The sequence below is a fragment of the Ovis canadensis genome, chromosome 1, assembly GCF_042477335.2.
Source record: "Ovis canadensis isolate MfBH-ARS-UI-01 breed Bighorn chromosome 1, ARS-UI_OviCan_v2, whole genome shotgun sequence".
NCBI lineage: Eukaryota > Metazoa > Chordata > Mammalia > Artiodactyla > Bovidae > Ovis > Ovis canadensis.
In genome coordinates, this window is record NC_091245.1 from 7,892,475 (window position 1) to 7,904,913 (window position 12,439).

Genomic DNA, 12,439 nt, shown 5'->3' on the forward strand with positions numbered 1-12,439 from the left:
CACAGGTCAATAACTTTAGGGACACCAGACCCAGTGGCTGAGTTGCCTGATACCAGCTGTGGCCATTCTGAAACTCTGAGGAAGAAAAAAAAGCATGACCTTCTAGAGGATATAAAACTTCTTTCTATCCCCAAGGGAAGGGCACAACTCTTGAGGCGTTAGCCTGCTGTTTCCCTTTCGCTTGGAAAAAATAATTTACTCTTGTCTATTTCTTCCAAACTCTGTCTACATATTTCTATTTGGCATCTGTGGACCAGGAGCCAAGATTTTGAGAACATAACTGGTGTGAACAGCTTGTGTTCCCAAAGCCACCTAGGGAAGGATTAAAGCAGGCTGAGGTCAGGAAAAATCCTAGCTAGTATGACCCCAGCTCCAAATGGAAACCCATATATTTGAAACTTCTATGTGTAACGCAACAAAGGTGTGGACAAAATTAAAGAACAAGTGGAGAAAAAGATGCACGTGGATAGAAGGGTATTTTCAGCGACAACAATCCAGTTCAGTCACTCAGTCGTGTCCAACTCTTTGCGACCCCATGGACTGCAGCATGTCAAGCCTCCCTGTCCATCACCAACTCCTGGAGTTTACCCAACCTCATGTCCATTGAGTTGGTGATACCATCCAACCATCTCATCCTCTGTCGTCCCCTTCTCCTTTTGCCTTCAATCATTCTCAGCATCAGGGTCTTTTCCAGTGAGTCAGCTCTTTACATTAGGTGGCCAAAGTATTGGAGCTTCAGCTTCAGCATCAGTCCTTCCAATGAAGATTCAGGGTTGATTTCCTTTAGGATTGACTGGTTTGATCTGTAATGCATAGAAATTCATTATTTTATTGCTCAAACTGCTGATCAGGGCTCTCTCTCTGCTAAAAATGACAAGGACATTCTTCGAGCCTGACTTTTGGTTCAGGGAAACAGGGTCCTTTCGCTTGTCTTTGGAATTCTTTATATTCTACTTATTCTATCAGTGGGACCACCCTGTCCCATCCTGCAAGCTGTCCAGTCCTTGGGGAAGAGGACTCTTCTTCTCAGGACCCCTCTGTCCACCCATTTCCTCCAACTGCCCAGACCACACCTCCCCACCCTGGGCTCCTATGCCTATATCCTCAGGGGTCTTGGCTGTGAATCCCCACCCCCGCCAATTTTCCTTTCCCCAAAAAGGCCACCATACCTCACCACTCATGCGGGTGACAGAAACGTTGAGTGACAAAGTAATGTGAGTTTTTAATCATCGGGACCTGGGCACTCCTCCAAGAGTGGGTTCACAGAGCTCAGAGAGGCAGTTGGATCTGAGAGTTCCAAGGGTCTGGGACCCAACGGTGATGAGTCCAGTGAAACCCACCCCCCACCCTGCCAGGGGACCTGCTCCCCATTGAGTCACGACTGAGGACCCCGAAGGGCTCCTCCTTTGTCAGCCCATCCTGCCATCATCCACACTACTGTTGATGTGTATTGGGCAGAGAACAGAGCCTTTTCTTGTGGTGTATTTTTGTTCTGTCCAGGAAAGAACTCAGAGAAAAGGTCAGTATACAGGTCCCAGGCTTACTCCTTAAAGGACTCCCAAGAGGAAGGGAGCACAGGATAGTGAAAGACGCTGGGACAGAGTTTGAGAAACTTGGGACAGGAAGAAAAAGGATCAGGGAGGTCTTCATCCTCCGTGTTGACATCTGTGTTGGTATTTGTCAGCAATTCAGAAGCTGCTGGTGTGGAGGGAGCCCCTTGAGAGGTGCAATGAGGGCACCTCAGGGGGATTCCTCACTAATCATTCGTTTTTTTGTGTCCAGAAGAGAGGGAGCAAAGGCCCTTCCTAAGCAGGGGTGGTGGCCCGTCACTGCATGACTAACCACCTAAATGTAATGGCTTCAAATGACACCGTCTATTATCTCACAGTGTCTCTAGTCGGGAGTCCATGGCTCAGCAGGGTCTTTGCCTGGGGTCTCACAGGCTGCACTCAAGATGTCACCTGGGCTACAACCTTTCTGAAGCCCAGTCCTTCCAGGCTCATGTGGTTGTTGCCAGAATCCAGTTCCTTTCGGTTGTAGGACTGAGGCCCTTGGTTCCTTGTGACGCAGGCAGTTTATATCACTGCTGTTTACTTTTCAAAGACAGCACGAGAATTTCCAGTCTGCTAAGATGGAGTTGTGTGAGACATAATGTAATCATGGGAGTGAGACCATCACAGGAGGTTCCCCTCACCTTTGCCATGTACTATTGGTTAGCGTGTGTGTAAGTGTGTGTGCGCGCACGCACGCATATGTTCAATCATGTCTGACTCTTTGCAACCCTTTGAACTGTAGCCCGCTAGGCTCCCTTGTCCCTAGGATTTTTCAGGCAAGAACACTGGAGTGGGTTGCCATTTCCCCTTCCAGGGGATCTTCCTGAACCGGGGATCGAACACAAGTCTCCTGCATCTCTTGACTTGCTGGCAGATTCTTTACCCACTGAGCCATCACTAGAATATGGGTCTAACCAAGTTACAGGTTCCTCCCACACTCTAGGGCAGGGGGTTATGCAGGGTGGGACTCACTGGGGGGTCATCCTAGAATGGATGACATGCCAAGTATTATCAATCTTACCTCGAAAGAACTTGAAGAAGAGATGGCAGAAGCAGCAACAGAGTCACATGAGGACCCATCAGAGGAAACAGAGGACCTGGGGCCTCTGGAACCAGATGACAGTGGTAAGAAAACCAACCCCCTCCCTGCATTCCTGCCTCATTTTCTCTACTAACTCCTTGAGGGTAAGCCCCAACCAAGGTCTCAGTTTTCCCATCGGGACAGTGGGCAGAAAGGTCCCACCCATGTCCCAGATGGAGCTAAGGCTGGGTGGTGTCAGGGAGACTGGGGCACCAGGGGCACCCCCGTAACAGTCCTCTTGCCATCACGTCAACCACCTTTGTCTCAGGTACCTTCCAGCAAGTCACGAACCTCCTCAACATCATGGAGAGCGAGTCAACCAAAACGGACGCTGCAGGGGCAGGTTTTGACATGAGGAAGAGGCTGGCCTCGGTGATCATCACGGAGAAGGCCACCACCGAGCCGTCCGTGGTGATGAATGCTCTTATCCGCTGCCTGCAGGTGCCGGAGGTAGGGCCTCCTCCCCCTAGGCGCTTCTCTGAGCTTGGTCACCTGCTTACACGTCCATCCATGGCTCAGCACACATTTACTGACTGTTGTCAGAGCGGGGCTAGGTGCTGGGGCCCCTGAGGACCAACTGGGCTGTGGGGTGCGCACAATTTTTCAAAGCTCCTCTGTATTCTGATTCGGTGCGTTTGGGATTCGTCGTCTTAGAGCAGGTGAGCCAAGTAACAAAGATATTGAGTAGCAGTGAAGCAGGTAGGTGTGGGGGAGCAGAGACGTGGCAGATGCAGGGCACACGGGTGTTTGCCAGTGGAGAGGTTGTTTCGTGGGGCAGAGGGTGTTGACAGGAGTAATGGAGAATGTGGCCAAGATCACGCTGGGCCTTGTACAACAGGAGCATTAGCATCAGAGCATCAGCATCCTCTGAGTGCTTGGTACAACTCAGATTTCTGGGGCCCATCGTGAGAGCTTCTGATTCAGTGGACGTATGGGGTGGAACCCAAGACTCAGCATTTTTAGCGAGTTCTCAAGTGATGTGTCTACTGGTCTGCAGAGCACACTTAGAGAGTTACTCGATTTTAGACTATCCTTGAGCTTTTGAGGATGGGTAGCAAAGGATTTGTTCCTTATAGGAGTTCTTGTGTTTGTGTGTGTGTGTGTGTGTGTGTGTGTGTGTATTTCAGCCGCATCATGTCACTGTCGTGCAGGAAGTTTCCCTGACCAGGGACTGAACCTGGGCCTCTGTAGTGAGGCCACTAGGCCACCAGGGAATTCCTTTTAGGAGTTCCTGCCTCCTCCTCTTTTTTTTTTTTTTTTTTTTGCCACTCTGAGCAGCACGTGGGAGCTTAGTTCCCCAGCCAAGGATTGAACCTGGATCCTTCCATCGGAAGCTCAGAGTCTTAATCACTGGACAGCCAGGGAAGTCCCTAGGAGTTCTCCATAGCAAGCTTGTTTTACAGAAAGACACGTGGCAGCCGTCAGGAAGGCATGCCAGGGTTCAGGAGCACTGGAAAGAGGTTTGCAAAACAGATTTTAAAATCTAGGTTGTATTATTACTCAGGCATAGGAGACCCCGGTTCAATTCCTGGATCAAAGATCCCCTGGAGAAGGGAACAGCTACCCACTCCAGTATCCTGGCCTGGAGAATTCCATGGACAGAGGAGACTGGCAGGGTCACAAAGAGTCAGACAGGACTGAGCGACTTTCACTTTCACTTTCATAGTGAGCCCAACAGCTCAGGAGAGGATCGCCCTGAAAAACTAGTCTGTTACGCACAGAGACAGAGGCATGCCATGCCATGCAGTCCCACAGGAAAGCACCAGCTTGGGCAGGAGGCAGAGGGACCAAGGGGGAAATGTGTGCAGGTGTGGCTTCTCTAGGGGAGAAGCTCTAGATTAGCTAGTCAGCTCCGGGGTGCTGGGACTCCCTGAATGGTCTGGTCCCTGGCCCCAGGGTGATTAGAGCAGGTGTACAGTGGTCCAGGGCTTCCCAGGTGGCTCAGCGGTCAAGAATCCGCCTGCCAATGCAGGAGACACGAGTTCAGTTCCTGCGTGGAGAAGATCCCCTGGAGGAGGAAAGGGCCACGTGCCCTCGTATTTTTGCCTGGAGAATCCGATGGGCAGAGGAGCCTGGTAGACTTCAGTCCATGGGATTGCAAAGAGCCATACACGGCTGCACGACTAAACGGCAGCGGCATAGTGGCCCAGAGCATGAGGGGCTGAGGGAGGACGTGCTTGGGTGTGGGCTCTGGACTGGTTTAACAAGCTTGCTGGTGGAGGAGTTGTTTGCTGTCTCCGGGAACTGACTAACCCCCGGGCAGTCTTTCGGGTCCACAAGACCCCAAGAAATCAAAGCATAGGGAAATTTAGAAAATTAAAAAAAACGTGACCAATACCCAGGCCTGATAAATGACCAGTGGCAATAAACAGGTGATAAACAACAGGCACATTGTAAAATGTGATCTGTGTCAAAATTTTCAGTTATTCATTATTGAAGGAAGCAGTAAGATGTTGCCTGTGTGCTCAGGCGCTCACTCGTGTCCAACTCTTTGTGACCCCATGGACTGTAGCCCACCAGGCTCCTCTGTCCATGGGATTCTCCAGGCAAGAAAACCAGAGTGGGTTGCCATGCCCTCTTCCAGGGGATCTTTTTGACCCAGGGATTGAACTCACATCTCCTGGGTCTCCTGCATTGGAAGGTGGATTCTTTACCACTAGCACCAGCTGGGAAGCTAATAAGATGTTAAAATCTGTTAAAATGAGAATTTTACTTCTAGAGATCTATATTCTTTACCAGTCAAAATTTCATTGCCTTGTCACAGACAGGAATCATTTTAATAATCACTTTCCTGAAACTAAGCTTCTATCCCTGTGGAGATATAGCCTAGACCATCACAGTCAATCAAAGACACACACTCCCATAGCCCAGATCATCCTTCAGAGGCAGCCGGACATCCCTAAGCCTGTTGCTAGGAGGCCACTCGGTGCCTGTTTTATGACACTTTCAAAATCTTGGACAATTTTTCTCTTGTGACCGTAAATATTCTCCAAGATTAATTTTGATCACAGATAAGACTGGATTTATAATTTACTTGGCTGCTTACATATCTGCAGCCGTAGCGTTAGCTGTGCATCGAGGTTTCCTTGAGTTTGCTGTGAAAACTAAGAGCATGAATTTTCAACAGGGTGAGACTGTTCCACACAAGTAATATTGATTCTTGCACAGTGGGGTGGGATGTGGTGTGTGTGAAGGAAATTTTAGTTTTTGATGTACAAAGCACCGATATGAATAATCAAATATATAATATCTTTGTGGTATTACATTTTCATGGTGGGGAGTGGTTAGGGAAAAACATGCTTAAGGAGGTTCCTTAGGGGACAATTTAAAAAAAAAAAAAAAGAGGTTGAGAAAACTAGGACCATTGATACTGCGCAGTAAAGGCCACACAGTTCCCTTCTGTCCAGGAGTTCTTATGAGGAGGCTCTTACCGGAGTTTTTAAGCCTCTGAAAAGTGTAAGTGAAAGTTGCTCAGTCACGTCCAACTCCTTGTGACCTCATGGACTGTAGCCTGCCAGGCTCCTCTGTCCATGGAATTCGCCAGGCCAGAATACTGGAGTGGGCAGCCATTCCCTTCTCCAAGGGGGATCTTCCCCACCCAGGAATCGAAATGGGGTCTACCTACATTGCAGGTGGATTCTTTACCAGCTGAGCTATAAGCTTCTATTACTTCCTGTATTAGAGGCTTGTAGGCTTCCCTGGTGGCTCAGACTGTAAAGACTCTGCCTGCAATGCAGGAGACCCAGGTTTGATCCCTGGATCGGGATGATCCCCTGGAGAAGGAAATGGCAACCCACTCCAGTATTCTTGCCTGTGGAATTCCCTGGACAGAGGAGCCTGGCAGGCTGAAGTCCATGGGGTCACAAAAGAATCGGACATGACTGAGCGACTGAAAAACAGCATTACTTTCTGTACCAAGACTCTCTACTGGATAAAAGTATACATTTCGGTGACTTCCTCTCCTCATGAGGTCCCTAAATTTGCTACGGTCCTGACTGTTGAGGAGTGACCTCTTTACCAGCTGAGGGAGGGGCCATCTTCCCAGAGGGCTTTGCCAATGAGGCTCCATGGAGAGAGGAGTCCACCTTCTTTCTTTCTTGGTGATGTACCATCCCTGATTGAATGAAAGTCATTGTCAAATCTGCCTCTCCAGGAGTGGTCAGGTTGCAAAACCTATTTGTCCAATCCCATCCACATTCGGGTCATTTAAAGTGGTGACCAGAGCTATGTAGGAAGCAAAATAGAGCATGTTGTCTTGAACTTTGCAAGAGGGTCAGTGCCAAGTCTGGGGAGGACCCTGTATGCTGACCGTTTGACCCCTGTCTTGCTGAGTAGCGAGGACAGATCCAGGCCATGGGGGCAGGGCCGGTTGGATGAGTCTGATGGGGGAGGGGAGGGGGTGTGAGACAGGCTGGAGTTGGGGGCAGGCTTGGGGCAGTTTGAGGATTGTGGGTTCATCAACCAGCTCGAGTGTTAATCACATGGCATCCAATTCCAATGCATGGATTCCCCACCTCAAGCCAATCTGCTGACACCAGCTGGGGGTGGGGGTCCTACAATTTAACTCAGTTCTGACACTGTCTTCCTGGAGATAATGTCAGATTCCATGGGTTAAGGGCTCAGTCCCATTAAGGTGGCATCAGTGGTAAAGATCCTGCCCACCAAGGCAGGAGACCATAAGGGACGTGGGTTCAATCCCTGGGTTGGGAAGATCCCCTGGAGGAGGGCATGGCGACCCACTCCAGTATTCTTGCTTGGAGAATCCTATAGACAGAGGAGCCTGGTGGGCTATATAGTCCACAGGGTCACAAAAAGTGGACACAACTGAAGTGACTCACATGCACAGGTGCACCCATAAGACGACCCCAGCCAGGCCTGTGCTTCAGATGCCAGTGGTAAGTTTGGCTAATTGGCTATAGACCGGAGGTTCCCATGACCCCCCCCTCGAGTTTAATGGATTTGCTAGAGGGGCTCACAAAATCCAGAGAAAACTTTTACTTACCAGTTTCTTATAACTCAGGACCAGACAGATAGAAGAGATGCATAGTGTAAGGGTATAGGAAAGGGTGTGAAGTTTCTATGTCCTCTCTGGGCCTCCCATCCCCTCTAAATCTCCATGTGTTCACCAGTCTAAAGCTCTCTGAACCCTGCCCCTTTGGAGTTTTATGGAGGCTTCACTATCTAGGCATGGTTGATTAAATCACTAGCCATTGGCAATTGATTCAACTTCCAGCCCCACTCTCCTCCCTGGGGGTCCGAGTGGTTGGGACTGAAAGTGCTAGTCCTCTAATCGGATGATGGGTTCTCCTGCCAGCCATTCCCCATCCTTCAAGTGAAAGGGAAAGTCGTTCAGTCTTGTCCCCCTCTTTGCAACCCCATGGACTACAGTCCACGGAATTCTCCAGGCCAGAATACCAAAGTGGGTAGCCATTCACTTCTCCAGGGGATCCTCCCAGTCCAAGGATCGAGCCCAGGTCTCCCACATGGCAGGAGGATTCTTTACCAGTTGAGCCACCAGGGAAACCCTTCCCATCCTTAGGTGTGGACAAAAAATCATCTCATTAATACAATAAAAAAAGACATCTTTGTCACTCTCATTACTTAGGAAATTCCAAGGATTTCAGGCTTCTGTCCTTGGGTGAAGACCAAACACAAGTCTTATTATAAATCACAACCTCCTAGGTATTGTGGGGAGGGGCAGCAGGAGGGAGACCGCAGTGGATCTGTGGGCTCCCAGGCCCCACTGCCTGGTCCCAGACCTCCCCACCTGCCACACTTGTTCCCCAGATTTCCACTCAGCGCAAAGTCAACATCTACAACATCCTCCAGGAGATCATCCAGCAGGAGGGAGAGCTGGAGGAGCGCTGCGTCCAGAGGCTGGTCGCCATCGCCTCCAAGGAGATGAGGGACATGCTGGAGGTAGCGGATGTCCTGCCCCAACCCGCCTGGCCGCCGCCCCAGGGGGCTGGGCTCTGGTGGGCGAGGCCTGGGAGGCCCGAGGCCCTTGTCCGGTTATCTCATGGGAACAACAGTAGGCTGAGGGGGCCCAAGGGACCCCAGCAGGGCTGGAGCAGGTGAGGGGCAGGAACTGCTGGTGAGGCCACGTGTCCTCCCGTGCCCTGCAGATGGAGGGCTACATGAGGGCAGAGGTGGCCAGCGACACCCTGGTGGCCCTGTCCCGAAACCACTTCAGCTTGGTCATGTACGAGCTGCAGCACCATCTCAAACCCCTCAACCTCACGGAAGAGTTTGTCATCGTCACCCTGGCCAAGCTGGCCAATGGCAATGGTAGGGCTCGTGAGGACGGGGCCCCAGCGTCTGCCCATCTGGCCACCCCTGTGCCTCTGCCCTGGTTCCTGCTCCTCCCCCTCCCATTTCTCCCTCTTCGTGCCTTCCTCTGGCGTTCCTCTGTTTCACTTCTGGTGTCTCTCTGTCCCTCTCAGCTGCTGAGATCCCCTCCCTGTGCCTCCCATCCTGTGTCTTTCCTCCTGCCGGCCCTTCTCTCGCACACCTCTCTTTCCTCGCCCCACCTCTGGCCCCATTCTCTCCCTCGCTCCCTCCCTTCTTCCCTTTCAGTCCGTGCACACATGCTGAGCGTCTGCTCTGCGCAGGCCTCGCGGTGGGCAGTGGGCCGTGGGTGAGTGAGGCACTGGGAGCCAGTTCACGAGAAAACGGAGTGTCACAATGGGAGAGGGCACGCGGCTGTCCTCCTCCTAACCGCCATCGCACTCAGTCTCTGGGTCGTCACTTTAGAATGTTTCAGTTTAGTTCAGTTCAGTTCAGTCGCTCAGTCGTGTCCAACTCTTTGCGACCCCATGAATCACAGCACGCCAGGCCTCCCTGTCCATCACCAACTCCCAAACTCAAGTCCATCAAGTCGGTGATGCCATCCAGCCATCTCATACTCGGTTGTCCCCTTCTCCTCCTGCCCCCAATCCCTCCCAGCATCAGAGTCTTTTCCAATGAGTCAACTCTTCACACGAGGTGGCCAAAGTATTGGAGTTTCAGCTTCAGCATCATTCCCTCCAAAGAAATCCCAGGGCTGATCTCCTTTAGAATGAACTGGTTGGATCTCCTTGCAGTCCAAGGGACTCTCAAGAGTCTTCTCCAACACCACAGTTCAAAAGCATCCATTCTTCAGCACTCAGCTTTCTTCACAGTCCAACTCTCACATCCATACGTGACCACTGGACTAGATGGATCTTTGTTGGAAAAGTAATGTCTCTGCTTTTTAATGTGCTGTCTAGGTTGGTCATAACTTTCCTTCCAAGGAGTAAGCATCTTTTAATTTCATGGCTGCAATCATCATCTGCAGTGATTTTGGAGCCCCAAAACGTAAAGTCTGACACTGTTTCCACTGTTTCCCCATCTATTTCCCATGAAGTGATGGGACCAGATGCCATGATCTTTGTTTTCTGAATGTGAGCTTTAAGCCAACTTTTTCACTCTCCTCTTTCACTTTCATCAAGAGGCTCTTTAGTTCCTCTTCACTTTCTGCTATAAGAGTGGTTTCATCTGCATATCTGAGGTTATTGATATTTCTCCTGGCAATCTTGATTCCAGCTCGTGATTCTTCCAGCCCAGCGTTTCTCATGATGTACTCTGCATATAAATTAAATAAGCAGGGTGACAATATACAGCCTTGACGTACTCCTTGTCCTAATTGGAACCAGTCTGTTGTTTCATGTCCATTTCTAACTGTTGCTTCCTGACCTGCATATAAGTTTCTCAAGAGGCAGGTCAGGTGGTCCGGTATTCCCATCTTTTCCAGAATTGTCCACAGTTTATTGTGATCCACACAGTCAAAGGCTTTGGCATAGTCAATAAAGCAGAGATAGATGTTTTCCTGGAACTCTCTTGCTTTTTCGATAATCCAGCGGATGTTGGCAATTTGATCTCTGGTTCCTCTGCCTTTTCTAAAACCAGCTTGAACATCTGGAATTTCACGGTTCACGTATTGCTGAAGCCTGGCTTGGAGAATTTTGAGCATTTCTTTACTAGCGTGTGAGATGAGTGCAATTGTGTGGTAGTTTGAGCATTCTTTGGCATTGCCTTTCTTTGGGATTGAAATGAAAACTGTTTATGAGACAACAGAGTGGCGGCTTGGGAGGCCCACCCCCTGCCTTGTCTCTGTTCCCTGAGGCCCCAGGAAGGGCAGGGCTCTTCCTTCTTTTCCTCTGCCCCTCCCCTCCCCCCATTGCCCCTCCCCTCCCTTCCCTCCGCTCTCCCCACCCCGTCCTCTCATCCCCCTCCCCTCTCCCTGTCTCCCCTTGTCTCCCCTCCTCAGCCTCCGTCTCCCCTCCCCCATCCACCCTCCCCCAATTCCCCCTCCCTCTCCCCCTCCTCCTCCTCTTCCCCCCTCTCCCCTTCCCTTTCCCCCCTCCTCTTCCTTCCCTTCCCCGCTCCCCTCGTCTCCTTCCCTGTCCTGGGAGATGGAAGGGAGAGGAGAGGGAGACAGGGAAAGGGAAGGGGTTGGGGGAGGGGGAAGGGGAGAAGGGGGAGAGGAGGGGGGAGATGGGGAGAGGGATGGAGACTGGGGGAGGTCTACCTTCCCCTCCGCCATCTCCCCTCCCCTCCTCCGTCTCCCCTTCCCCCGTCTCCCCTCCCCTTCCCTCTCCCCTCTCCCTTATGCCTCCCCTCTCCAACCCCCCCATCTCTCCTCCCCTCTCTTCTCCTCCACTTTCCCAGTTTCCCTTTCTCTGGAGGGAGGGCAGGGTTGACAGGGAGAGGGGAGGGGAGGGGAGAGGGAAGGGGAGACAGGGGCGGGGGAGGGAGGCAGACTCCAGGGAGGGGTGGGGAGTGGAAGGGAGAGGGGAGGGAAGACGGGGAGACTGGAGAGGAGACGGGGAGAGGGTTGGGGGGGCAGTGAGGTCTCCCCTCCCCATTCTCCCCTCTCCTCCTCCCCCCTCCCCCGCCTCCCATCTCCCCTCCCCTTCACCTGCTCCCAGCTCACACTTCTTACCTCCCCTGCCTCCTACCCGCTCCTGTGGCCCAGCCCATGCAAAGGGGTACCCTGGCCCTGTTCTGGGCACTGGAGGTGTGGGCGGTGGTGTTGTCCTCTCTGCTGACCCTCCTCCTCCGACTCCCTGAGACCTCTGCCCACACCCTGCAGTGTTTGAGTTCATGCCATACATGGGCATCACCCTGGCCACCATGTTCACCATGCTGAGGCTCGCCAATGAAGCCAAGATGCGCCAGGTGATCTGTGGTGGTAAGTGTCCCACCTGGGCCTGCAGGTCTGGCCCGATCAGGGTGCAGAAGGGAGGCGGTGGGTAGACAGGTAGAGACGAAAGGGCAGTGGGAATCACAGGAGAAGGAGACCAGGCCAACGGTCCCAGCTTGGGCTTGACGTGGGCCATTTATATGTATCACCTGGCCCCAGGTTTTAATTATGCCATGTTTTTGTGAGCCCAAATCCCCAATACCTGAGAAAAGTAAGACAAAACGTGTTTGCCACTCTTTGCTTTGGAGTCCCCAGGATCTGAGTGAAAAAGTCTTCTTCCAGGTCTCACCCTTGACCTTGCCACATGAACCTCAAGGCTGGGGGCCCAGTCACACCTGTGTGTTCCACCCCTCTTGGGGAGTCTTTCACCCTCAGACAGGGAGGGGCTTCATGCGGGACAAAACTTAGGGAGCTGGGAGGGGGGTTGGAAAGGCAGACAGAGAGGAACACAGGAGATTTTTCTAGCAGCATCTTTGGCCATCTCAGTAACCTGCTGGTTAGGGAATTGTGAAGGGCTCCTCCTGAGGAGGCAACCCTGGAAGGCTTTGTTCTGCATCCTGCCCCCTGGGGCTCACTGCACAT

General features: G+C 51.8%; 1 protein-coding gene across 1 annotated transcript in view; it reads left to right on the plus strand.

Moving 5' to 3' along the window:
- Positions 1-1,443: 1,443 nt before the first annotated feature.
- MROH2A (maestro heat like repeat family member 2A) overlaps positions 1,444-12,439 on the plus strand; it is a 58,644-nt gene continuing 47,648 nt past the window's right edge. Inside the window, exons 1-6 of the mRNA XM_069584837.1 lie at positions 1,444-1,519; positions 2,583-2,678; positions 2,903-3,084; positions 8,422-8,553; positions 8,760-8,922; positions 11,747-11,845. Of these exons, the coding sequence (XP_069440938.1) occupies positions 1,444-1,519; positions 2,583-2,678; positions 2,903-3,084; positions 8,422-8,553; positions 8,760-8,922; positions 11,747-11,845 (748 nt within the window). The remainder of the gene's footprint in view (positions 1,520-2,582; positions 2,679-2,902; positions 3,085-8,421; positions 8,554-8,759; positions 8,923-11,746; positions 11,846-12,439) is intronic.